This window comes from Vicugna pacos, chromosome 17, assembly GCF_048564905.1.
Source record: "Vicugna pacos chromosome 17, VicPac4, whole genome shotgun sequence".
NCBI lineage: Eukaryota > Metazoa > Chordata > Mammalia > Artiodactyla > Camelidae > Vicugna > Vicugna pacos.
This window is the reverse complement of record NC_133003.1, coordinates 9,255,596-9,282,858: the sequence shown is the minus strand read 5'-3', so window position 1 is coordinate 9,282,858 and position 27,263 is coordinate 9,255,596. Positions and strand designations below refer to the sequence as shown.

The 27,263-nt window shown below is 48.9% G+C and overlaps 1 protein-coding gene across 1 annotated transcript in view; it reads right to left on the bottom strand.

The window, feature by feature from the left end:
• The window catches only part of TGFBR2 (transforming growth factor beta receptor 2), a 54,275-nt gene that overhangs the window by 10,442 nt on the left and 16,570 nt on the right, over window positions 1–27,263 (bottom strand). Inside the window, exons 2-5 of the mRNA XM_072940913.1 lie at window positions 18,683–18,851; window positions 17,040–17,230; window positions 8,678–9,477; window positions 6,972–7,113 (exon numbers count right to left, since the gene is read on the bottom strand). Coding sequence (XP_072797014.1) covers window positions 6,972–7,113; window positions 8,678–9,477; window positions 17,040–17,230; window positions 18,683–18,851 — 1,302 coding nt within the window. The remainder of the gene's footprint in view (window positions 1–6,971; window positions 7,114–8,677; window positions 9,478–17,039; window positions 17,231–18,682; window positions 18,852–27,263) is intronic.

Sequence of the window (27,263 nt, the reverse complement as noted above, 5' to 3'; positions counted from 1 at the left end):
AGCCACTGCGGATTGTAAACACCCTACATGATCCGCGGGTGGCTGGATCCGCGGATGCGGGCGACTGGGTACTGGGTACGCTAGGATGCTTGCCGCAGCGCACCGCACTTTCCCCGTGCGCGCAACTCCAAGTGGGTCAGGCTGGCGAGGGGGTCCCGCCCCACAACGTGCCCCAGGTGCAGCCCTCACCCAGCGGCAGATGGGGGCTGGAGGATAAGCCCGCAGCCTGGCTGTGGCGGGATGCTGAGCTGCGGGCGGGGCTCTGCGCCGGGTCCCCCGCGGGACTAGCAAGTTCAGGTTGCCCGGTAGTAACCCGCCTGGTAGCACGGTAGCACCCGGCTCCTCCGCTCCCTTCTCTGCCTGACTCGCTGCCCCTTCCTTCTCTTCCTGGCTTTCCTGCCCTCTCTTCCCTACAGACTCCTCATGTCGTCGGTAGTGTTCCAGGGCCTGGGGCACCCAACTGGAGGCAGATAACCCCCCCCCCGCCCCAAGGCGCCCGTCTCCCCGAGGCAGGATGTTCTGCTCAGACCAGGCTCCGTCTCCCTTGCTGGCCAGCTGCACCGGGAACACCTTCGGGATCGCCTCGAGGGCCTTCAACAACCTCTGTTCTAAGAAACCTCTAGATCTCAGTGCTTTTCTTGCCATCCACCCCCCCACCCCCGCCCCCGCAGCCTTTTTCACAGAGCGCCTCCGCCCCAAGCCGGCAGGCAGGCTCTCGGGAAGGTCCGCCCTATGAGCTCAGATACTCACTCCCTGCAGTCAGCATCTGGTACACAGCTGCTGCTCTCATGGTCGTTCCAACTTCAGAGCTGCCAAGTCCTTGGCAGTTTTCCCCAACTCACTACTCTGACTTTTGTATCTTCCCTCCTTCCAAATTCTCCCACTCTGAAATGCAGGAAAAGGAGGGTGGCGACCCCAGGCTCTCTTGAGCCGTCTCTTCCCTCCCCTTCCCCCCTCTCACCCCTTCCCCCCACCGCACCCCTCTCCTGTGGATTCTTCCTCAGTTCTGTCCGCTTCACAGCTGCGATCTGGCAACAGCTCAGGAGCCCTTCTTGGGGTTGTTTCTCTTCTGGTTAAAATACTTGCTTATCTGCATGGTGCGTGTCAGCTGCTAGTCAAAGGCCGAAAGGGCCCGGGATCTGGGAGCCGGGCTCCTGTGGGCCGGTCTGGCCGGGGTGCCGGGAATATGATGCCTGCTGGGCTCCCAGACGGGTGCTGGGAGGACCCGCCTTCCTCCTGTCCCCCCTCCCCCTCTGCACACTTGCACGGACACCAAACAAACCCACAGCCAGGACAGAGATTCCTTTGTAAAAGAGAACCGGTCTCCAGACCTGTCCTTGCAGGACCCCACTTTCATGACTTTTCTCTCTTTACAAAACAGTCAACACACCAGCCACCTCCTCCCTCACGCTCCCCTCCTCAGCCAACGCCGAAAAAACCTGTTTCCTTGGTTTGTCTTCTGTATCCTTCCAGATGAGCAGGGTGTCTGAAATAACACCCCTGTCACTATCGGTCCCCTAACTCTGCTTTGCTTTTCCTTCTGCAAACACCACACACACCCCTGCCACTCGACGCTATTATTTTATATTCACGTGTGCATTACTTGGCTTCCTGGCACGCTGGCTCTTCATTAGACACCCTGGCCCTGGAGGACAGAGGCTGTTTCCACTGCTGCATCTTTGCATTTTGAGTCAAGCCTGCCACGCAGTAGGTCCTCAATAAATATCCCTCGAGTGAATGAATGAGTACATAAATGTATCTGCAGAGGAGTAAGATGAGGCAGTTATCTCAGACTTTAAGACACTGAGGCTGTCACACGCCACAGAGTTTAACAGCCTGGGGATCCTGGTAACAGAGACTCACCCAGCGGAGAAAGGAAAGTTCCAGAAGTTCACTGGAAACTGCCAGAAGGGAGGCCGTCCCTGAATGCTCCTTGAGGTTGTGACTGTCTTGCCAGGGGCTTCCAGTAAGACTTCGAGTCAAAGGCCACACAGAGTGGCCCTGACTGCCCCTCTGTAATAGTAACAGTGGACTCGAAGCTGCTCTCCATCGGTCAGGCCAAGGCTATACTTGGAAAGTTGGTTAAGGTCCATGGGCCAGAGTGAGACACAGGGCTTTGATTCCTGTCTCCACTACTTTCCCACCTCCTGAAGCCTCAGTTTCCTCCTCTGTAAAATGGGGCTGATACCAGCGCGCATCCTTCAAAGAGTCCTTGGTGGATAGAATGAGTGGATCCACGCGGCAACTGCTCACGTCCCGGCAGCTGCCATTCCTTGGTGGTTTCTTCATCTGTGCCAAACCAACTACCAGAACGCTTTTCCCTTTTAACCACTCTTCAATTACGACAACCCATCTCTTGAGCTGCTAAGTGGAATTTTTTTGCTGATGCTGCTGCACCGGCTTCAGAAGGATGCTACTATCGTGTTTGTATTTTCTCCCCTGAGAAGAGGGGTGTCTCCAGTGTGGTGCAGTCTCTTGCTGCTGTGTGCACAGAGAATAAGCAGGCTGGTGAAGGGGCGACTCAAGATGACACGCCTGAGCCTTATGGATCTTTCGAGAGCCGATCCTTTAGCTGACCTGGGCACTCGGTCCCGTGTCCCCTGCCTCGCCTGTTCAAAAGTTTACTTCAGTGTTCCAGGCCCGCTCATCCACCTGAGACAGCCCAGCACTGAGACCCGAAAGCTGCTCCCAGTGATGATCCCAGAGTGAGCGGTACCTGGGGCTGAGCCCAGGGAAGCAGGCGAGGTTGGCTGAGAGCCCACACCAAGAGTTTGGGCTCAGCCCTGAGAGCAGAGCAGAGTCACTGCAGACAGGCAAGCTGGGGTTTCACACCCTCCTGCAGGACCGGACCCTGACACTTGGTCTCCTGCTTCACTCAGTTAGATGTTCTGCAACTCATACTAAATTGCAGGACATAACAGTTGATCTATATTGTGAAATAAAATACCAGTCTGTAATCCATCACATTTTCCACTTTTCCGAACGGAGACTGTCAATGCAAAACAGGAATTACATTATGTTGGATTTCAAGCCATAGGAAAGAAGCCTAAGCTTCAAGAAAGCCCTTTTCTGTCCTGCCCTCTCTCTTAAGTGTAAATTAAAGCTAAATATCGGTAGAAGGAGTTATCTGTTTTATTTGGAAGGTAAGAAATGTGTCTGAATGTGCAAATTCTCACAAAGTGAAGGAGAAACAAGTCTGTATTTCCTCAGCAGACAACAGGCTTCTGGATGGAAGTACCTGTCCTCCCCCCTGTGCTTCTGCCACCGGTGGGAGCGAACACCTCCTAACTTCAGGGCTCAGTCTGCCTTCCACGGGACTCTTCAGATACCAAAGAAAAGCCCCTGAAATTAAGACTAAGCAGAAAATCTGTCTTCACGGTTTTCACGGCACGCACACATGCACACCCAGGCACACATGCAAAACACTCGAAGCCGAAACAAAACAGGGAAACAATGACTTTTAAAAGAAAGTGAAAGAAAGAGCTTAAATCAAGTGGAGGGCTGTCTGTTGGCACCGAGCAAAGGGGAGATAAATAACTTTGATTTGTGCAGCCTGAGCGGAGGTGGGAGGAACAGTACTGTGGGCTTGAGATCAAACAAAGCGAGAACCAGGATGGTCCCTTCCGGTTCCCCGAAGCTGTCCGTTCTTCTCCTAGAGGTTATGAAAGGTTTTTTGAGACAAGCTGAACAAACGAGACCCTGTTCCTTCCTTGGGAAAACTTGTTTATACTGAATCCGTCTTTAGACCTCGTAAAAGCTGGTGAAGAATCAGTCCGATTCTTCCACACTCAGCAGATGCGGACAGGAAAAGGCTCCTATGATGACATGGAAGCAGGGCTCACACAGGGCCCTAGCAAGCAGGCCGCACCGACAGAGGGGAAGACATACGCACAGTCTCCAGCTCGTGTTTAGGGAATAACGGGTTTTGAAAGGACAGGAGAGTGACCGCGATCGAGGTAAATTATCCCAACAGCATCCTCTCCTCCACCACCCGTGCGGTCTGAGGATTCCTTTTGGAACTGTCAAAGCGTCCTAGCCGAAAATTATTCTCAGTGGCTGAAATTTGGTGAAACAAATTCCACTGCACAGGGCAAAACTGAGTTACTTTTGGAAGTGCGGTGGGGGAAGAAGTCTCAGGCAGGAAACCAGAAAATAACACGGTCAGCCAGACAGGAAGTGCCACCCCCACGCAGGGCCCAGGGAAGCAGGTGATGGAAGCCGACAGGGGTCCCAGCCGGAGGGGGCCTGGACTCACCCTGGAGAGTCCACTAAGGAGGGCCTCACCAGGATGAGTGGTCAGAGTCAACACTGGTGCCAACCAAACCCACCCGGAGCAAGATGTCGGGCGCTTTGGCCCAGTGACCCAAACTGTCCTAATCTGAGCACCAAAATAAATATTGATAATGTGAAATACCCACAGAATAAAATAAATACCTGCAACTCCATACTGATACTAAAAACATAGCTAAATGAATAAATTACAGGGGCTGGTGAGAGAAAGGACAGATACCCCTGAAGCAGAATATCTATTGATAAATGTGGAAGGTACAGCGGGGAGGGTAGAGCTCAGTGGTATAGTGTGTGCTTAGCATGCACGAGGTCCTGGGTTCAATCCCCAGGATCTCCTCTAAAAAAAAAAAATAAACCTAATTACCACCCCCCATAAAAAAAAAACAAATGTAGAAGGCATAAGAAAAACAGAAAATCCCTGTTGGGCAAACATTACAGTAGTAATTGTTGCTGGTAAGAACTAGTGATGGATCCTAAAATTTGCAGGTAAAATTATGATTAAAAAAGCAGCTCTAGTATCCTTGCCAAACAGGTGCTTTGTATCTTTAGAAACAGGTCAAAGTACCTTCCCATGAGGTACATATTAATTACAAACGGAGGAAGGAGTATCTTTACAGAATGAAGCAGGGAGACACCACCTGAATAAGTGATGAAACTGGACATGGACACCCCTTGGCCCACGTAACCCGGAGTGGCGCACAATGTCATTTCGGCGGTGTTCTCACCTAAACATGCACAGTCCCCATCTGATCACGAGAAGGCAGCAGAGAAACCCAGAGGGCCAGACGCCCATAAAGTAACTGCTCTCAACTGTTCACAAGCGACAAGGTGTCAGAGACACACAGACTGACCACCCGCCCACACTGCAGGAGACCACGAGGCATGTGGCACAGACCCTACGTGGGACATGGACTCCTAGGGTGCATCCTGTTTACTGAGGGCTTGGAGGCTGGAGAAGGTCCTGTAGGTTAATTAAGAGTAAATGCTGCCCCCACGGCCATTCCTGGTCATCCATAGCTGTGCTTGGTTGAGGTGAGATGTTAACAGGAGGGGAAGCTGGGTGGGCCGTAGGGGGCACTCCCTGTGCTCCTTGCACAACAATCCCGAGTCTAAGTTACACAAAACAAAGGGTCAAATATAAAACTGGAGGTAGCGTGGCCTGACGTAGCATCCAGCCAGGACCAGGTTGGGACACATACATTTCTAAGGTGAGACCTAAGACCCTGATGGACACTCTTGAGAGACAGTTAGAAGAGGATAAAGTGATGTAGACATTCTCATCTCCAGGAAGGTCAGGGGATCATACTCTCTGAAGCAGTGACATCTACCCCCACACCCTTGAAGAATAGTGCATTCCTCAACAAGCTTTCTTCACTAGATTTTTCAAAACCTAAACAAATACATCAAACCATTCCCTTGTTTTGTCCAACAGAGAAGAGTTATGCCCATCAAAGGACATTTTGAGTCAAATCCATTTCCTGGACCTTATAATTCTGAAAAACCTTCAAATACAAAAAGAAACAAAAATCAGATACTTTTCTGAATAATGGTATCCATTTGATAAGAAGAAATAATTCTTATAAATTTTATCAGTGTTCATCACTTGCCAGATATGTAAATAACTGTGGAGAGGTGTGTCAAGAGAAAAGTACATTATACTTCAGGAAAGGAGATAATGAAAAGATTCTCAAAATCACTAATTATCAGAGGAATGCAAGTCAAAACTACAATGAGGTATCACCTCATGCAGGTCAGAATGGTCATCATTAAAAAGTCCGCAAACAATAAATGCTGGAGAGGCTGTGGAGAAAGGGAACCCTCCTACACTGCTGGTGGGAATGGAGCTTGGTGCAGCCGTTATGGAAAACAGTATGGATATTCCTTAAAAAACTAACAGTAGAGTTACCATCATATGATTCAGCAATGCTACTCCTGGGCATCTATCTGGAGAAATCTCTAGTTAGAAAAGATACATGCAGCTCAATGTTCATAGCAGCCCTATTTACAATAGCCAAGACATGGAAGCCACCTAAATGTCCATCAACAGATGACTGGATAAAGAAGTTGTGATATATGTATATACACAATGGAATATTACTCAGCCATAAAAAGAATGAAATAATGCCATTCTGCAGCAACATGGATGGACCCAGAGATGAGCATACTAAATGAAGTAAGTTGGACAGAGAAAGACTAATATCGTATGGTATCACTTACATGCGGAATCTGAAAAAATGACACAAATGAACTTATTTACAAAACAAAAACAGACACGCAGGGAAAACAAACTTATGGTTACTGGGGGGAAGCAGGGGAGGGAAAAATTGGGAGTTTGGGGTTAACAGATACAAACTGCTATGTACAGAACAGATACACAACAAGGTCCAACTGTATAGCACAGGGAACTACATTCAATAGCTTGAAATATACTATAATGAAAAAGAAAGAAAGGAGCTAAAATGCTTTATGCTCCAAACCTGGCTTTCAGCTGTAAAACCCAGGCTTGGTTTTTAAAGCACAATTTCACACTGCTCTGGAATGGCTGTGGACTGCCAGATCTCAGCTAGCTCTCAGTGCGGTTAACTCTCTTGTCTCCCTGGAATCACACTGAAGCAACGACCACGACACTGCATTTGAAGGCCCGTCAGGCACCGCCGTGCCGTGACAGGGTCCACGCCTACCTCCCACCGCGTTGCAGCGGGACGTCATCTCCCAGAGCACCAGGGCCATGGAGTAGACATCCGTCTGCTTGAAGGACTCAACGTTCTCCAAATTCATCCTGGACTCGAGGACTTCTGGGGCCATGTATCGTGCAGTTCCCACCTGAAAACAAAAACAGACACGGGGACCCATCATTTCATTCCACCTGCATTCCTGTCTTCAAAATCTGCCATCTGACCCGCACAGAAAGGGGCAGCTTAGGTAGGTAGTTTTTTTTAAAATAGGTGTTCTCACCCTGAAAACCAGAGACTATAAAGCAAAAAATGCCAAAATAAGGAAAGGACAAGCCTCAGAGCTGCCTTTTGTAGCCCTGTGATCCATGTCATCACATTATGGAGACAGTAACCTCCCTGCAGAGAGCCTGGGAGACAGCGTCAGGGGTCCTTCCCATGTTTATTTTTGTCTCTGCAAATTGAGTATTTTTTTTTTCATTCTTGAAACTCCAAGATGTATGGGGAAGATAATACTAATTGCCATTCATTTTTGTCACTTGAGGACTCTCTCCATCTTCTTTGTTTGTCCCATGGCCCATTCTAGTGCACGGAGGATGTAGTGTAATTTCATAAAATTTCTACTGATTTCAATTGTGTGAAAGTATTTCCACCATCAAAGCCCGAACCTGGATCATTTTGTAATTTTGATGGGCATGCTCTGTAGCTTTGTTTGGACAGTGACTAACAGTATGAAAACACTATATAGGAAAAAAAATATTCCTAGGGGAAAAAAAAAATCACCTGAATGTTGGATAATGGAGCATGTATAGACTGACAAAATAGCAAGGAAGTCCTGTTTTCCCAAGGATCCAGGGAATGTCACGTGAGCTGATAATATTACCCCAAATAATGCTTTTTTAGGGGCATGCATTAGAAGAAATTCTTTTTAATAGGTCACTGCATGACTTGTTACCCTGGCACATCAATCTGTTCGTGTTTCAAGCCGTTTAACTGGATGTGCTCCGTGGACCCAGAGGGCTACCCTAGCAGTAACTGGATTCATCGAAAGCATGTCCCTCCACCTGGCTAGAGGAAACAGCGGTGCTCTCAAGAGCCCACACCGACCCACAGCCAAGCTCCCAGTGTATGAAACATGGGCCTGTCATTCATAAAGGATGATGGTCAATTTCACCCGTTTCTAGTGGCTCTATAGCCAAAAAGGTTTCAATTTTAATCTGTGAGATGCTTCAGAAGGGGAAGTGTGCCTTCATGCAGCCCATCACTCACTCCACAAGTACTTATGGGTGGCTTTTCCTGTCCAGGACACTGGGCTGGGTGTGACCACATGGAGGTGGAGCTGGCCTTCAAGGAGTCTGCCTTCTAGAATGGTAAAAAGAAGCTAGTGGTAAGGACCAGGAGGACAGAGCAGAAATGGCTGGGTACCACCACAGGACGGGAAAAAATTGAGTGCAGCCCGAGCAGTGTTTGAAGCAAAGAAAAGTAATGCACAAGTGGAAGAGACGTGAGGCTGGACTCAGGGAGGAAATGCCTGTCCTGAACTGGGAAGGACGTGAAAACACAGGAAGAGAGATGCTGTGGGTTGGCAAAGGCGCCCCGGCAGGAGGGTGGGGCATGGCCCAGGGTTAACCCCCAGCCTGGCTGGATCAGAGCGCGGGGCTGACGGAGCCGAGATGGAGGCGAGGCCCAGAAGGCGAGGGGTCCGGCCACCCTACCTGCCCACTGTTGGCCAGGTCGTCCACAGACAGAGTCGGGTCCAGACGCAGGGAGAGCCCGAAGTCGCAGAGGCAGCAGGTGAGGTCGCCCTTGACCAGGATGTTGGAGCTCTTGAGGTCCCTGTGCACGATGGGCATCTTGGGCCGGCCGCACAGGGTGCGGTCGCTGTGCAGGTGCGCGATGCCGCGGGCCAGTGAGCCGCCCAGCTTGCGCAGGTCCTCCCAGCTGACGACGTGCCGGGTGAGGTACTCCTGCAGGTTGCCCTTGGCGTGGAAGGCGGTGATCAGCCAGTACTGCTTGCCCAGCTCCGTCTTGCGCTCCTCGGCCGTCAGGAACTGGAGGATGTTCTCGTGCTTGAGGTTGATGTCCGAGAAGATGTCCTTCTCCGTCTTCCAGGAGGCATACTCCTCGTAGGGGAAGATCTTGACGGCCACGGTCTCGAACTGCTCGGACGTGTTCTGCCGCAGCTTGGCCTTGTAGACCTCGGCGAAGCGGCCCTTGCCCACCAGGGTGTCCAGCTCGATGGGCAGCAGCTCCGTGTTGTGGTTGATGTTGTTGGCGCAGGTGGAGCTGATGTCGGAGCGGTCGTCTTCCAGGATGATGGCCAGGTGCTCGCTGAACTCCATCAGCTTCCGCGGCTTCCCCGAGTCCCAGGACGAGCTCAGCTTCTGCTGCCGGTGAACACGGTAGCAGTAGAAGGTGACGATGACGGCGACGGCGATGCCCAGTGGCGGCAGGAGGCTGACGCCTGTCACCTGGAATATGACTAGCAGCAAGTCTGGGTTGTTGGTGGCGTACTCTGAAGCGGAAGCACAAAAGAGAAGGAGTTGGCTTGGTGGGTGTGCACGGCGGGGGAGTGGGTCCACACCCCAGCATCTTAAACTTCACCATCTGCACAGTCTTTGTGGGTAACAGATGGTGAGTCTTTCTCCTGGGATGGATGCTAGTGTGCACGGGTCCAGTCTTCCCCGCCTCTGGCCATCTAATCAATGTCTCCTTCTCTTCCCTCTACACTCAGCTTAAGGGTCACTCCCTAAAGGAAACCCAGGAAAACTTGGGAAAGTGTTCTATTTTATATATTCTCATAGCACGCCACATTTGTCCTATGTAACAAGCGAGCACAATTTGAGTTAAATAATTAGGACTCCACTTTTTGGTTTCATCTGTCTTTCCCTACTCTCCCCACCTCCCCCGCAGACTGAGAACGCTGTGCTGGCAGGGACCAGGGCTACGGTGCACAGCGCCAGCACACGAGAGGGCCTTAGTACGTGTTGAATGAATGAGCGAAGCATTTACTGAGTGTTAGCAAAGCTCCAAGCATGGCAGGCGGCCTTGGGAATACAGAAAATGACAACTGCCTCCAAAACGCTCGCATAGATGGTATCTGATGAAAACAAAGAGACAGCCACAGCCTGCCCTAGTCTCTGCGCTTTTCTAAACTCCAGCTTGTCCTGTTCCATCAACATTCAGGCTACCATGCAGCATCAGCTATTAGTTGGGGGAGAGGAGTCTGTGCTAAGGGTCTCTTTGGAAGTCAGTTACATTGTGTCTCCCCCAATACTACCCTTCTCAGTGTGCATGTGATTTGCAGTTTCATAGAACCGAAATACTGAGTAGCAACAATGGAAACATTGCTGCACAAGTGAGAGAACTTACAGGAGGAAGTGTATTTCTGGACTGGCAGAAAACCTCAAGGGGAAATTCCAAAGTATAGGTTCCTTCAGAGTGATTTAAAAGTAAACAGGTTGCCTAATTACACACACACACACACACACACACACACACACTCCACACAATGAAAACAGGTCGCTTCCAGGCTCTTTTAAGTCCTCTGTTAGGCTCCAGTCCAACACTGGTTGCTAAAAGGAACTGAAAACTGAGCATCTACAATTCAGTATTTTTAAAAAATCACATAGTAAAAAAGACATTAAATTAATAAGGCCAACAGTCTAAACGCCTAGGTGGGTTGGTTAATGTGTCTTGATAAAAACCAAGTCGACGTAGGTGAATTTGAGAGATGGGCTCCTGCATTTGAATTAGTTCTGCAATTCTTCTACTCACTGAAAGAGTTTGGGGCAAAAATTTTACCAAGATACTAAGGTATCCAAACAACAGAAAGGGACACTCATGATCTACATTTTCCGTAGACCTCAGCGTGTTGCTGAACATCACACAACCACCACAGAGATTCTTGAGGTTGGCAGTGACACTTTAACCACAGAGATTTTCACATGCCAACATGCTCATCTAAAGCAACAGGATATATATGTAACTGGCCGAGATCCAAAGGAGGAAACTGCTAAAGAGAGATACGCTGTGGGGAGGGAGAACTTCCTGTCTCGAGTCATTACCTTAAGTATAATATTTCAAAGTACAGCAGTCATTAACTGAGCAAATACTAAATGCCACACATTGTGCTTTTCATGGATTATCTTGAACCCTATGGATTATCCAGTTCCGTATCCTTGATCCCATTTCACAGAAGTGTAGACGGAAGCCTCTGTGAGCAGTGAGCTGGGCTCAAGCAGAGGAGGCTGGCGTCAAAGTCACGGATGCAGCTGGAGGGGCTCAGGGTCACCAAAGGGGGACGCTTACGGCCAAATCCATTAGAGGATATAACATAAAATCTATTTTAGATCAGAAACAAAGAAAACAGCTACTATCGTTGACCACATTAACAGTTCAAAGGAGAAAAACTGATTTGGATTCTATGTTCCAGGAGACGTAACTCAAGGTACCGACGCCCCCTGAACATTTACTGGCTGAGTTCCAAGTATGTTCGTTCAGCATACAAAGGCAGTGTCGCAGCCCTGGCCAGGCGTGGACCCGCTGGGATCCCTAGAGGGAAAGATACAGGATTTCATAAGGCACGAAGCAGATTGCTTCTTCATTCTGTGACACTCCACACCCTATCACCTACCTCTGTTCTCACCCCATCTCACCCCCAACACCCCGCTATGATAATGGATTCATCTTAGGATATACATACTTTCTAAGTCCAGAGTTACTATATATATTCTTTCTATCTTGGGAGTTGCAATATTTTGCATATTTTCTGCATCTTTAAAAATACAGGTGGCAATGGTACAAAAAGGATCTCTTGGCACCCTGCTCTTCCAGATGTGTTCCCTGGACCAACAGCGTCAGCAGACATCACCTGGGAACTTTGTGGAAATGCAGACTCTCAGGCCTGACTCACAAGGCTGGATCAGGATCTGCATTTTACAAAGTTCTCTCGGTGATTCATTTAAACGATAAAGCACTGCTTTAGCGCACATGGGATAAATTCCTTGAGATTCTGCCACAAAGCTGTTTCTTTCCCTCTTGCAGAGAAAATTCACAGTGAACTTGTACACTCATATTCAGTGCTAGCCAAAGAGAAGGTGGTCCATGCCTCCCCGGGCTGACCCGGGCTCCCCTGACGGGGAGGTTTTTGTTCCCTTCTCCATGATACCATCTTCTGACCACTAACTCAGCTTGTGCTTTGTTGAGACTCCCCCACCTGCCCCAATTCTTTCATTCTTTGCCTGGATGCCTGTCTGGATGGGAGCTCCCACCTTGTCTCGGTTTGTTTTCAGGAATTCTGAAAGCAGAAATAGAGTGCTTCCATTATTTCACTATCTTTTCCCACTGGGAGACTAGACCTCCTGAGAAAAGCACATTAATGAAGGGGAGAGGGTACAACTCAGTGGTCGAGTGCGTGCTTAACATGCACGAGGTCCTGGGTTCAATCTCCACTACCTCTATTTAAATAAATAAATAAACCTGATTACCTCCAAACAAAATAAAAGCACACCAGTTATGCACGTTATCAATACCTGTCTTGTCACTGAAACACCTCCTCCCTTCTCTCTGGCTCCACCTGAATCAAGCTCCTGGCAGCTCCTGGCAGCTATCCTCCGCCCAACATGCGCAAGCATCCTCACCTCCTGCCACCGACTATGCGCGCCGACTCCCTCCCTGCCCCGGGCTTGGCTGTGGCAGTGGTACCCAAACCCTCCAACCTTGACCTTGCTCTGCAATTGCTTATAAAATGCTGGGGCACAGCCATACCCTCTATTAAGGAACCCTCTTTTTCCCAGGGAGGAGTGATCCAGGCGTGCGCTGGCTCGTTCGGCTCCTGGCCTAACCTAGAGGGCTGAATCTGGCTACTTCCTGTGGAGGTGGCCGTTCTCTACTTGTTACCATCATTTTTTTTTTTAGGTTATATGGGGAACTTGATGAAAAATATAAAAAGATTTGGCAGAACAAACTGTCCTGAATCTAGTGCTTCCAACATTGGCTGCATATTAGACTATCTTGGCAAGGTTTTGTTTTTTGTTTGTTTGTTTGTTTTTAATCCTGACACCAGGCCCCAGACCAATTAAGTCCGAAACTGGCGGACTGAGACTCAGTTAATGAGTTGTTTTTCAAGCTTCTCAGGTGTTTCCAAGGTGCGGCCAAGGCCGAGAACAACTACTTCAGTCTGACAGGAGAACGGGACAGGACCCAGAAAAAGAGAAGAAATGAAAGGAATTTTCATCACTCGATTTGGCATCCACTGTTCCCGACCCTGGAACCAGCCACATGTGGCATATATTTCTGTAAAGTCAAGAAGCAAATATGAGTTCTTTTAAAAAGTTAATATTTTTTTAAGGCAGAATTATGGCTGGGACCATTGATACTTTACAGAGTTAGCAATGTGCAAAAGTTACTGGAGGATCTGAAAAGGTTTACCAAAAGCAAGTCAGCCAGATGTCCAACTAGAGTTCAGTATGGGCAGAAATGAGGGTCAGTTTCCCAGTGGTCAGCTAGCTCGCTGGGGTTTTTCCACTGCTGGGACACCAAGGTGCTTGTAAAGTAGCAAACACAGTCCCTGGACCCCTTTTGCCATCACCCATCTGTGTGTTGTTTACAGAACATGAGGAGGTGGCTCTGAGGAGAGACCACAGACTTGTAGCAGCGCCAGCCTGACTGGTCCAGCCGTTTTATTGGTCACACACATCCAGTGGATGGGCTCCGAGACAGACTGTGTCCTTAATGGATTCCACTCTGCTGTGATTCACGTCAGAATGAGGTTCCCCGGGTAGAAATATTCACAGCCGGCAACCACATCTGGCCTCACAGCATCTTTGTTTACTCTGCTGCTTCAGGAAAAAAAAATCTACAAAAGCGAGTTGCTTTGCCTGAAGACACTACAAATACAGGCTAAGCTTCACTCGACTGAGTCACAATGCCCTCTGGCATGTACAGTCTTTATTATGTCCTTGGCCAGACATGGGCCATACTCACGGATTCAGAGGATGCTTCTAACCTAACGCATTTGCGACCAAAGTCTCCTTCAGCACTGAGTCATCCCGTCAGAGGACTGATTCTGCTTTCCCGGAATGAGACGAGTGACTTTTCACCCAACATTTTCTTCCTCTGCTAACAACTTTCCCCCACCGAATTGCCACAGTTACTGGTTTTTTTCTTTTGCATTTAGACCAGAAAGGAAATCTGGTTCCTTTCTCTTGAAACAAAAATGCACAGCTGGCGAGCCAGCTATTTTGAGTTGGGAGCGTGCACTTCAAAGGCGGCCGCCCCAGAGCCCGGAGCCGCCGAAGCACCGTTATTCCGCCCGTTTCTTACACGCGAGACCTCAGAGCTCCCCGCAGAAGCCAGCTCCCGGATTCTGGAGCCACACACGCAGAATGAGATCGGAGAGCAAGCGAGGCAGCAGCACCTCCAAGCCTTCCCCGACTCAGCAGGCAAGACGAGTCCGTAACAGGACACAAGGCACGTGATGTGCTCCATGCAGGGGTGGGTTTGCTGGGTGGCGGGAAGCAACGTTACTAGGGTCACAATAGGTCCAGGGGGAACCAGCTGGCTGAGATGTTCTGCGAGCAAGTTAAACAGAGACAGGAAACCGCGCGTCTGATACTGTAAAAAAAAAAAAAAAAAAACCATTCGTCTTCCTGCCAGCTTGAGGCTTGCAAACCCAAGAGGCTGTTTTCGTTTAAAAGAAATTCTTCAACAATGAGAGAGGAAAGGAGGAAACCTGGTGGCTACCAGGAGCCCCAGTCTCCTCGCGCACAGCCGCTCCGGGGAGGGCGCATGCGCACGACTGCAAAGCCTGCAGGCAGCCTGCGGGTCCGCAGGGAGCGCACACCGCGTGATGGCCTGCTTCTCTGTTTAACCGCAGAGGTTGAACTTTGAGTCACAGTGGTTTCCAGAGTCCTGGCTTCTAAGTGAATGAGATATAACTGACTCATTTACTGATCCGTCCATCCTGTAAAAAAACATAACATCTCATGCAACAGAGAGATGGAGGAAGACAAAAGAAAAGTGAAAAGGGAGCTGGAATCAAGATAAGTGGAAGAGAAACGCGGGAAAGCAGGCCAGCGGGGGTGATGCTGGTACACAAAATGCACGCCCACACACTTGCCCGAAGCACGACTGGAGCATGTCTGGTAGTTAGTTCCACAGGGCAAAAATCCAACAAAACATGATCACCCACATTCCGGCTTTGCCTGAAGCCTTGCTTTGTAAATAAAGTTTTATTGGAACCCAATTGCCGCCCCTTGTTTACACGCTGTCTGTGGCTGAGCTGAGCAGCTCTCTGGCCTGCGATGCCAAAAATACTGGGTAACTGGTCCTTTGTCAAAGATGGTAGCTGATGCCTGCTCTATATGCTTCAAAGGGTCCTTGAGCTCAGAAGCCAAGATGTCCTCACGAGGGCAATAATCTTCCCAAGGCAGAAGGCCAAGAGAAATAATTTCTCCCGCTGACAGTACAGTTTCCTCAACAACGTGCAGTGAACATGTCACTGATTCACAGGACGGCTGCTGACAATGTTGGAGAACATGCTGCGACACTGGTACCCAGCCAATCACTCATCTGGCTAAATCCAAAGAGAAGACATGAATCTTGGGGAACAAGAGTAACTTATTTCCAGCCAAGATTTATTGAATACTTGCTCTGTGCCCTATGTGAATAAACTAATTTATTCTCACAAAAATCCTATTCAAAGTGAGCACAATTTTTTGTGCAGTATACTGTATATATGTATTTACATGCAGTATAATCTGTATGTGCAGTTGAACTGTAATAATTCTACATAATAAAACAAAAAAAGGGAAAAATGTAAAAAAAAAAAGTAAGCACTATTTTTACCCCCATTTTTCAGAGGGGAAAACTGAGGTGAATTAGTTCACCCAAGGACAAACAGTGCATAAATGGCTAAGTTGGGATTTGAACCCAGAAAAGAAAATCTCACTGGAGATGCCAAGATTGTCTCAAAACGTGAGCATCCTGCTAGCCAGCATTTAGAAACATCATTCCTCACAAACTTGGGACTGCTCCCACTTTTGGTTGTACCACCTGCCTAGGACTTGCTGAGTGGTGAGTCTGGGCGCCGTTCTGTGACCAGTCATGTGTCCACAGCCCTGCGTGGCTGTAAGACTCTTAACAAGCACACCCCAGCCCCGAACATGGAGGGTTGATGATATTCCCTGAAAAAGAGACAAGGTTCTCCAACACTCCTGACAAATGGTGGAGAAATGACTTTGAAATCTTGGGAAAGTTTTGCCACTCTCTGAAAACCCATTTCTTTGTCAGTAAAATGAAGAATCTGGATGAGCTAACTGCATGGGCTTCATTTCAGCATTAAAAAAAGAAGTTATAACTCCAAAACGACAAAGATAACAATCTTTTTGGGGGAGGGGTAATTAGGCTTTTATTTACTTACTTATTTTTAGTGGAAGTACTGAGGATTGAACCCAGGACCTTGTGCATGCTAGGCACACACTCTTCCACTGAGCTATACCCTCCCCCCTCAAGACAAAGAGAACAAGTGTTGGCCAACATGTGGAGAAAAAGGAACCCTTGTGCACTGTTGGTGGGAATGTGAAATGGTGCAACCACTGTGGAGAACAGAATGGAGGGTCCTCAAAAAATGGAAAATAGAACTACCATGTGATCCAGCAATTCCACTCCTGGGCCTTGGTCTTGGTGCCAGCTCACCTGCACTTCTGTTAAGGAAGGGAGTGGGCACCCAGAGTTCAAGAGTCCGGAGTGGGGTCCGGGAATCTGCATCTCTAACAGGTTCTCAGGGGATGCCACCTGCTGCTGCTCTAGGCACTGCACCTGGAGAACCACTGCTCCGGGTGACAAAAACTTTCTCGATGACAAACAATAATGTGGGCTCCCTGAGCCACACCTGAGACTGACTGGAGCCAGCCCTGCGACCCCCTACGCACCTCCTTCTGCCGGGTGAACGGTTCCCGATCACAGTGAGAGCTCAGCCCCCACACCAGCCACGCATGGAGGGATGTGCTCTGAGCCTGCAGACCAGTGCTGCAGAGGACGCCGGGCTCCAGGCCCTCGGAGAAGAGCACTTACCTTCAGAGAAGATGATGTGGTCGTTGCACTCATCGGAGCTACAGGAACACATGAAGAAAGTCTCTCCTGACCCCTTCTTTTCCTTCATGATACACTTGGGAGAAGCCGCGTCGTCGAGAACAAACCCGTGGTAAGCGATCTTGGGGTCGTGGCAAACCGTCTCTAATGTGATGTTCTCATCATTCTTTCTCCTGGGGTGGGGCAGAGATGGGGGTGGGTGAGCGTGGGCTCTGCACAGAGAAGCAGTCTGAGTGGTATTTCCCTCCAGCTGTTTCTTTTTTTAAAAAAAATTTTTAGTGAAGTACGGTCAGTTACAATGTGTCCATTTCTGGTGTAAAGCACAATGTCCTAGTCTTGCATATACATACATGTATTTCTTTTCATATTCTTTTCCATTATAGGTTATTACAATATTGAATACAGGTCCCTATGCTGTACAGTAGAAACCTGTTATTTTCTCCATGGTATTTAGTATATGAAAATCTCCAACTCCCAATTTATCCTTTCGCACCCCTTCTGGTGACCGTAAGTTTGTTTTCTAAATCTGTGAGTCTGTTTCTGTTTTGTATATAAATTCATTTGTGTCTTTTTTTTAAGATTCCACATGTAAGTGGTATCCTATGGTATTTTTCTCTCTCTTTCTGGCTTACGATTTCCAGGTCCATCCATGTTGCTGAATATGGCATTATTTTATTCTTTTTTTTTTAAATTGAAGTACAGTCAATTACAATGTGTCAATTTCTGGTGTACAGCACAATGTCTCAGTCATGTGTATACGTACATATATTCATTTCCATATTCTTTTCCATTATAGGATACTATAAGGTATTGAATATGTTCCCTGTGCTGTACAGTATATACTTGTTGTTTATCTGTTTTATATATAGTATAATATAAATTATGTTATGTGTGGTGTGTGTGTGTGTGTGTGTGTGTGGTGAAATGGGGGGATCGGGGAGGGAGAGAAAGAGACAGGAGGACAGGAGGGAAGGGAAGAAGGACTAAGATAAAGACATGGCTCTGCTCCCAGAGAAAGATGCAGCAGGCAGCCCACTGGAGGTTGATGTCTCGGCCAAGGCTTCTAAGGAACAGGTCGTCTTCTGATTCCCCTTTTATGACAGGGGCTTCCCTCTCCTCACAGCCCACCTGTCATTTCCATGCAAGGGGACTGAGTTTGCCTCTGAAGAACAAAGCTCCTGGCATCACTGCCAGCTCCCAAAGGGTGTCAATGACTAGGAAGTGGCACATCCTGATCCTTGACACAGTTTCTATTGTAACTTTTTTTTTTTTGCACGGGGGAGGTAATTAGGTTTACTTATTTATCTGGTTTTTTGATGGAGGTACTGAGGATTGAACCCAGGACTTCGTGCATGCTAAGCATGCACTCTAGCACTTGAGCTGCACCCTCCCGCCTTATTTTAACTTCTGTAATAATTTCTACTGCTATTTAATTTACATAGCTATGAGACATAATAAAGGAGTGTATATGCATTTGAAAATGTGCAGAGTACTTCAAGCGAGTACACTGGATGACTGATGGAGAGGGAAGGCACATGAGCTGGGAGGTGATGCTTGGGGCGTGGAGACACGTGACCTGGATCACTTACCAAAGCGGGAGAGAAAGGTCTGAAAGGCAGCCTTACCAGACGGCCACGCAGACTTCATGCGGCTTCTCGCAGATAGCCGTGATGCTGCAGTTGCTCAGGCAGGATTTCTGGTTGTCACAGGTGGAGGCGCGCACGTCGCAGAACTTACACAGTTGCGGAAGCTTGACGGCGCCGTTATTGTCCGTGACCAGCATGTCACTGTTCACTGGGAGGGAAGAGAGGGATGTGTGACTATCCAGCTGCATAGCAACGGCCCGTGAATTCCTGATGACCTGGTGCTTTCTCAGAGGAGGAACCCGATGTCAGGCGTGCGAATGGGGAGAAAGACGCTCGGATGCCCCCGCGTGTGCAAGGTGCAGGGAAGGCCTTGGCGGGGTGGAGGTGGCTGGGGTCGGGGAGGTTGCTCAACTTCTTGCCCTTGTCAGTGCGCATCATACGGCGTTCTTTCTACCAACGCCTCCTCCTTCAATCCAGAAACAGTCTGGGTCGGCCCACTGCATTGGACTGGGAGCACGAAACACTCGCCCTTAAGGAAATTGTAGTTTCCCTGGTGGATGGACACAGAAACAGACCAAGGCAGGGCCACCCAGAACAGAGAGAGGCACAGAGGAATGGGAATCAGGCAGGTGTTGCCACCTCACAGGCAGAGGGGGTCACGTAGAGCAGAGCTGGTGCGTGTGGAATGGGGTCCGCCGGCTCGGAGGAGCCCCAGGGGTGAGGTGGGACTCTGCCATTGCTCCCCTGACCACCCCACCACCCCCAACACAGCTGTCCAGACCTCCTTCGCAAGGGCCTGGCTCTGATGTCTCCTGGTTGCCTTGAGTGAACTCAGTTGATGAAGTGTGTCTCCTGGACACACAGGGTAAGGCCTGAGGTCCTGCAGGTGACCCCCAGGAGGTTCAGCCTGAAGGTCTGTCCCGGGCCACCTCTCTGACCTCATCCATCCCGCCGCCACCCTCCAACTGACTCCTTGCTCACTGCATTTTAGGACACACAGGCCTTTCCTGGAAGAAGCCAAGTTCCTGACTTCCTCAGGCCCCCCCCTGCAGTCACCCTTCCTGGTCTCTGGTGAAACGTCACCTCTTCCCCCCAAAGCACCCCCCAAGGACCAGCAGAGAGCTTTGTTCTCTCTTCTGCTCACACACTCTCCATCACTCTCTGGCCTCTAATCTAGCCACCAAAACTATGCTCAACCAGACCTTCTCTCCTGGTCTCCAGTTTCCTCCAGGGCCAGGAAGAGGGGCCGGCATGGAGAAGACACCCCAGTGTGGGCACTGCGTCACTGGGGACTCACGAAGACATAAGGAATGGACGACGGAAGTTCATCTTTGGCTTCTGCACCAGGTGGGAAGGGTCCAGACCTTCTTCCCACTCGTCAGGGGGGTGTGATTATACACGCAGTAGCCAGGCACACCCACGCATAACTGAAGACAGACTGTCTTTGGGAACATGTGCTATACACACCGAAAGGTGACAGAAAAGGTGCAACACCCCTTCCCGCTCCTCTCCCTCAATGAGATCCTTTTCCTTTGGCCCTGGTGGTTAACTACAGGCATGAGTCTGGAGAGCAGAACAAGGCTGTTGGGTATCTGGCCAACAAACATGAACTCAGGACACTTCTCTGCTGGACTAGGAAAGGTTAGGCACCCGGACAGCAGGTGCCGCTAGACCAGACTGGCCATCAGGAGGCAGGAGGTGTGTCCCCCCCCAGGGACCAGCCTCCACCAGGCCTAAGCAAATGTCCCTCGTCCTCTCGTGTGTTAAGCACCCTCCTGCCTAAAGCTGGATGCGCAGTTTCAACGCCTTCCCACGGCCCGCCCTGGCTCGTGAATTTGAGTTTCTGTCATCGGCACTTTGCCACCCAAAGCCCTCTGTCGCCTGGGCACAGCACCTGTTTCCTGGGTCTCTAAAAATATAAACATAAATTTAAGACGTGCTTTCTTGTGGCACATTAAATATAGAAGCAAAAAATAAACCCATTCATCCCTCCTAGGCCTCAAGTTCATTTCAGGAAGTGTATTTTTAGGTAACAAACTATTTTGAAATTCTCAATGTCTCCCAGACCCAGAGCTCTAAACTTAGCTGAAAACACAGGCCACAATGCTCTCTGAATCTTGTGTTCAATCTGAGACCAACACAACAATGAGTATATATATCTATATCTTTGACAATGGTTAGATTTGGATCCATTTATGAACCAGCTAAGTTAACCCTTCAGGCTTCCCTAGAAGACATGGCAAAGCAAAAAACAAAACCGTAAACTAGGCCATGTTCTGTTTAGTTTCAGACAAACTATTTGCCAGTTGGAAAGCTTTGTTGTTCTTAAATATAAAACAAAGCCTCCATGACGTGGAATTCTGCCTTCCCGCATTTTAGGATTTTAGCCTATAGTAGTGGTTATCAACTTTGGGGGCGTGTTGGAATCCAATACCTAAGGAGCTTTAAAAAAAGCCGTGAAGCAGCCACCCCACCCCAGCCCCCAACATGCTGGAGGGTGGCCTGAGCACCAGGGTTTTCAGAAGCTGCCCAGATGATTCTCAAGGTGCAATCAAGGCTGAGATGCTGACTTGGAGACAGTGTGAAACAACATCACTGGCACAAAGTAAACGACAAAAAATCCCCTCCCTCCCCACCGGCGCTGCACGCACAAACACACAGGTGACTTATGGGACAGTGACGGGGTAGCCCCCCAGTCAAGCTGGGAGACGTCTCCTTGTGAAGGACATGCACCTCAAGCTATGTGATGCGTGCTCTGACACCGCAGATGGAAAGGAGCTTCCCTGGGCTGGCAGATCCTCTTCTAACAGAAGCTAAAAACAAAAGTGTGAGAAAAGGAGTGGCGTCGGGAGTGACGGGAGAGGGAAAAGACAGCTGTGACGGGGGCTGGACGCAGCGTGGCAGCCACAGATGTGTTGACGAGTGTAAGTGCTTTAGATCTGATGCCTGCAAAACCCAATCAGGGAAGACACAAAAAAGATAGCCAAACCAAAAAAAAAAAAAAAAAAAAAAAACCAGGGAAGAAGAAGAAAAAAGGAAGGAAGAAAGAAAGAATAAAGGAAAGAAGAAGAGAGGGGCCAGCAGGCTACATGGTTCCGGGACCCCTCCGATGACCCCTCTGATGGCAGACGGACACACGGGTGCACAGCCTTGCTGCCCGACGATGAGGCGGGAGCGGGAAATCGCTCCACCAGATGCTGGGGAAAAGGCAAAAGGCCAACTTCACTTCATATTTGGAGGCACAGGCACGTGGAGAGAGGAGGCGGCGTGCAATGGGAACGTGTACATATTAAGCACCCACTGTATGCAAGTTAACCCAGCCAGGGGGCCTCATTTTTTCCTTCGTTAAAGCAAAAGCTACCACAGCCAAGGTGAGCAAACTTGTGCACTTGATCAGCTCTTTAATCTGAATTTGAAAAATTCAAAAGCCTTTACACAGGCTTACACTCCCATTCCTGCAGCCCCGCCAGCCACTCCCTGCGAGCTGACCTCAGGAGGCTCCCCACCTGGTCAATTTTGCCAGCAACTCACATCCCTCCGCTTGAGGCCAGTGCTGTCCTCGGCGAACACGTGCATTGGTGGGAAAGCCCCCTCCACCTTTGTTGAAGGGGGGTCACCTAATTCTGATAAAAGTGTTCCGAGCTCCCTCTGGGGCGAGGGGCAGAGAGAAATGCATACACACCTGTGCTCATCCTTCCAGCGGGCTGGCTCACAGATTCCCTGATGGCCCCTGAGCCCCAGGCGAAGAATCCCATCACAGAGCCCACTGAGGACCTGCAGGACAGCTCTCACCTGATCAGAGTGGGGCGCAGGGCCGGCCAGCAGGGCGGAGGGTGGAGATGGTTATTCATTCCACGTACAACTGCCTCTGTGCAGCCCCAGAGGTTACTGTCGTGATCTCAAGAAGCAAACAACACTTATATAAGTCTCACACTTACTGCTTGTGAGGTCAAAGGAGTGAAGATACGTGTGCCTAGCCAGGGACGAAGTTGTTACTTCAAACAACAACACAGCGAAAGCCTCCTGATTAACTCTACAGCAAACCCTACCGACTTGCAAATTCCTTCCAGTGCTGGCCTGAGAACGCTGCTCCCCAGTGTCTTCAGTTAAGATCCTCTCATATGAAGGTGTATTTTATGGCCTAGACACCCTCTGGGAGCAGCCCACTGCCTCAGAGGATTTTCTCCCCAGAGCAGGCACATTAGCTCGTCATCGCGTGCTCTAGAATGAGACGCTCTCTCGCCTAGAAAGCCAGCCGGCGAAGGAAGTGGGCAGGGACGGCCTGTTCTCGTTCCGCATATGACAGGGTCATGTGGCCCATCACACTTCCTTCTCTTCAAACAGACCCAGGGTAAGAGCAAGCCCTTCAGTCTAAATCATATCGCCTTCCTCATTTGAGGGCTCGTTTCCCCCAAACTCGCTGCCTAGAGACATAGGTCCCAGGTCTTGAGAAGATGAACCAAGGATGTGCTCAGTTCTGTCTGTTTCTGGAACAGGGCTGTCGCCCTTGAAAGTCAATGAGGAGCAGCCGAGTAAGGTTCAGCCTTATTCCAGATAAATCGGACGGATCTTGCATGCAGCTTGTCAGTCCGTACCTTTGGAGTGGTGTCTACATGAGCTGAACTATTAGGTGAAACCTCAAAATTCCAGAAATAACCCCAGACACTCTGCCAGGAATGCACTGGCCTGTCTTTGAATTCACGCATCTGTCCACCGTCACTGTGTGGTGCATTTCGGGGGCACTTAGGACTGCATCTGTTCCACAAAAACCTGTGGATGTCTTGCTTATAGTGCGATGTTCTTCACAGCAGGATCCTTAAAGCTGATATAACCAAGTGCAGCATCTCAAAGAGGAACACATGGCGACTGGTGGACAGAACTCACTGGGACTCAGGACACTGCTCCTTGGACATTAATAAGCACAGAAAGCCCCTGGGAATATGGGTGTGTGTGTGTGTGTGTGTGTGTGTGTGCACGCACGCGTGCGCGCATGTGTATTGGCTCATACACTCGTGAGGCGGGCAAGTTGGAAATTTCTAGGGCTGGTTGGCAGGTGGAAATTGAGGCAGGAATCAATGGTGCAGTTTTGAGGCAGAATTCCTTCTCTGGGAAATCTCAATTTCTGCTTGGGAGGCCTTCCAACGGATTGGATGAGGAGAATCTACTTTTCTGAAAGTCAGCTGACTGTAGTTGTTGATTCTCTGCCACGTCCGTTCACGGCGGCACCCGGATTCGTGCCTGATGAAAGACCGGGGCACTCAGAGCCGAGCCCAGCGCTCACGGGTACCATCGGGGTAGGACTGTGCCTCTGTTCATGCTCAGAGCCGGACGTCTGGGGAGAACCCCGCGTGTGGCTGGCTGTGATGGCCCTTCCTCCACTCTTTCCGGGCCAAGCAAAATCAAGGTCCTCCTCCCTTCCCCCTCCAGGCACATTTCATCTTCCAGTTACTTCCATCTGCTCTTTTCTTGAGCCTCGCCTCGTAAATGATTATAGGCCCAGAGGCTCTGATCACCACATGGGCCCAGAGCTGAAGGACTTGTTCTCTGAAAGGGTTTTCACTTGCAGTTGGCATTTCAGAGTCGGACACAGTGACACCCACCTGGCAGCCGGCCGCCGGGGTCTGTGGTGCTGGCACAGGCGCCCAGGGCCCCCACGACCAGGTGGGACGAGTCTGCTGGCCTCTCACACGCACCCTCCCGCCCTGGACAAAGCAGCGAGTCAAACCACCTCGTGAGACCCTTCACAAAAGAAAGGCTTTCTTTCAGACAGGTTTTCGTGAGCAAGTCAGAAACTTTGGCCAATGGCTATAACCAAACAGATGAACGAAACAGACCTCGTGATTAAGTCGAAGACAAGTTTAGGAAGATTTCCCCTCTCTGAACATCTATTGATTGCATCCTCGGAACTTCTAACACAGGGTAAAACCTGATTTTTTAGTTTTACTAGTGTATTTTAACCCTCATCCCCTAAGTAATTATAGATTATATTGAAAGCTGGAGAGGAGGAGCAGTCCCTCCCCTTAAAACAACCATCACCCAAGGCCACCAGGATCATCAGTACTGGAGAAACCACTAAGATAACTGGGAGGCCAGAGTGTGCACAGGAAAGAAACCAAGACACTGGCCTGAAGGCATCCTTTTTTTTTCTTTCATGCAAATATTTCTGCAATAATAATACTCTTTAAAAACCTTCCAGGCATGACCTCATCTGTACCCTAAAATCTCTTTGAAATGGCAGGGAAATCATTCTTAGTGGTGGTCAAAAACCTAGTAAGACAAGACAGATATCTGTCCACATTGAAACTGCCAACCACGTGGTCAACGATTAGGGATTTATCAGGTCTCTGCAATATTCTCCACACAGCAAGAGATGTAAAACAAGTATTGGGTGGGTCCCTGCCCTCCAGGGGCTTGCATTCTAGATCGAGAGGCAAGATTGTCAAATGCACCCAACTTGCTGTCTGTGCAAGCATGAGGTCAGAAAAGATCAGAGTGCTGAACCAGGAGTACTCAGGTTCGGGGGGAGTTGGTCCTTGAAGGTTGGGTGGTTTGGAGAGGCAAAGGACAGACAGGCTCTCTGGGTGGGGAACGGAGCTCAGACCAGGAGACGTCGAGCAGAACCAGGGATCCAGACCTTCTAGGGGCCGGATCTCTGAAGACGGAGAATCATTCAACACATATGCATCCTCTGTGTTCCAGACAGAACGGCTGAGAGGTACACGGATGTCCCAGGTGTGGACACTGTTCATAGGATGGCTCGGCCAGAACTGGATTCACAAGAGGCAGGAACTGGACCCCACTTTGGCAGCCTGGTCTCACAACAGGAATATTCTATTCTAAAAATGCCCTGAAGAAACTCAACGCCTGGTTTAAAAACTAAAACTCAAGGGCTGGAGAATAAACCACTGATTCCGGATGGTTGTAGACCACCTTAATAAAGCACCAACCTAAATTCATTGTTATGTAGGTAACTGTGAATGAACTGGAGAGAGGGTGTGTGTGTGTGTGAGTCTTTGACTTTGTCAACCGAAGAAGTGTAACTTTGAGGCTTTCTTTCTTTCTGTTTTCTTTATTTTTTAAGATTTTTGGCTCATAAGTTTAACAGTTCAGTATGAATGGTTTTAAGAAAACCGTATAAACGTAAATTTGTATTCACCAAACAAGTAAATTAAGAGATTGAGGGATATTTGGAAGGAATTAATTCCATAGAGTACTTTAAGTTGAAAACTTGATTGTGCCTTTAAACTAGGATTTTTAAATTTTGATTTACAAGGAAATGGTAAAGGAGCTCTATATAGTATAAAACCAGCGGCAGCTGAATGGAAAAGTAATTGGTTTTTCCAGGGACAAACATGAAATGACTGAACTGGAGTTTCAACTGCATTCTTCCCTGTTTAACACCCCTTAGCCCCAGTAACGCCAAATAACTCCCAAACATGCACGCTCTGTTTTCTTGCTTATCCTTGAATTTTTTTGGATCATTTAAGGAATGAAGTGTAGTTTGCATTCTCCCAACCCTTGCTGAATTTGACTTTTTTCCCCTTTGATATATGTCCCAGAATCAGGTCACATATCAGGTGACAAAACTCAAACATTTAAAATGACTCTTGCAGGTGGAAATACTCTGCTGCTGCCAAAGGCCGAGTGTCAGACACCAGCACCACTGTCCCATCCGGAGAGCTGGAAACCTTGCCTCTCTCTCAGCCCCCTTCCTTCTTTAATCGGGATCTCAAGGGTCAAACACCCTTCTGAGAGCTGGGCAGAGGTGAGTGGCTGGCGACAAATACCACCGCCCACACTGCCAATTTTAGGTTATCACTGAAAAAGCTGATTTCAACAGAGCCTGCATCTGGCAAATCCCAACCGTGGCATCTTTGAAATGAGCCCCAAATCAAGAGCAAGTAGGGGCTGGGGCTGAGGAAAAGAGGAAAAGGAAATAAGGTGAAAAAAAAAATCAAGCCGCATTCATGCAGGTGGGGCATCAAGTGAAGGAGTGGACCGTGGCACTATCTCACAGACCAACAAAACCATCACCATCTTGCCAGCAAGTGCATTCAGGTTGGCCCTTCACATAAAGTAACAGTAACTGAGAAAACAATTCTCCCTGCGGCTTCGGTATGACTTGGATGGTATACTGTAGCAACCAGGAGAATAACCCAGAGATTACTGAAAATAAAAGATGATTAACGAACTCTCTTAGTGACAGTCAAAACAAGGCTGGTAAATAGTCCGATAGCGGCAGGATAATGAGCCCACGATTTATGAAGCGCGATCGTGTGCCAATTCCGCTAAAATCGTCTGTTACTCACCGGAAAAATTAGCCAGCAGAAACAAACATGCCTCATTTATCTGCTCTGAAAGAGCCTTCAAATTAGCCCTTTATGGAAAGGTTGGGCAGGATAGGGCATGGTTCTTTTTCAAGATGCTTGCCATCTTATAGGAAATAAAGGAACATGTACAAAAATGATTTTTTTTCCTCAAAAGAACTCTGGACATGGAAAAGGTCTACCTGAAGATGCCCTTTTTCAGTAAGGTACTCATTCAGGATTCAAACACTGCTTTAACTCACAGTGCTCAGGCCGCTGAACACAACACGGCATAACGAACGCAAAATCCAGTA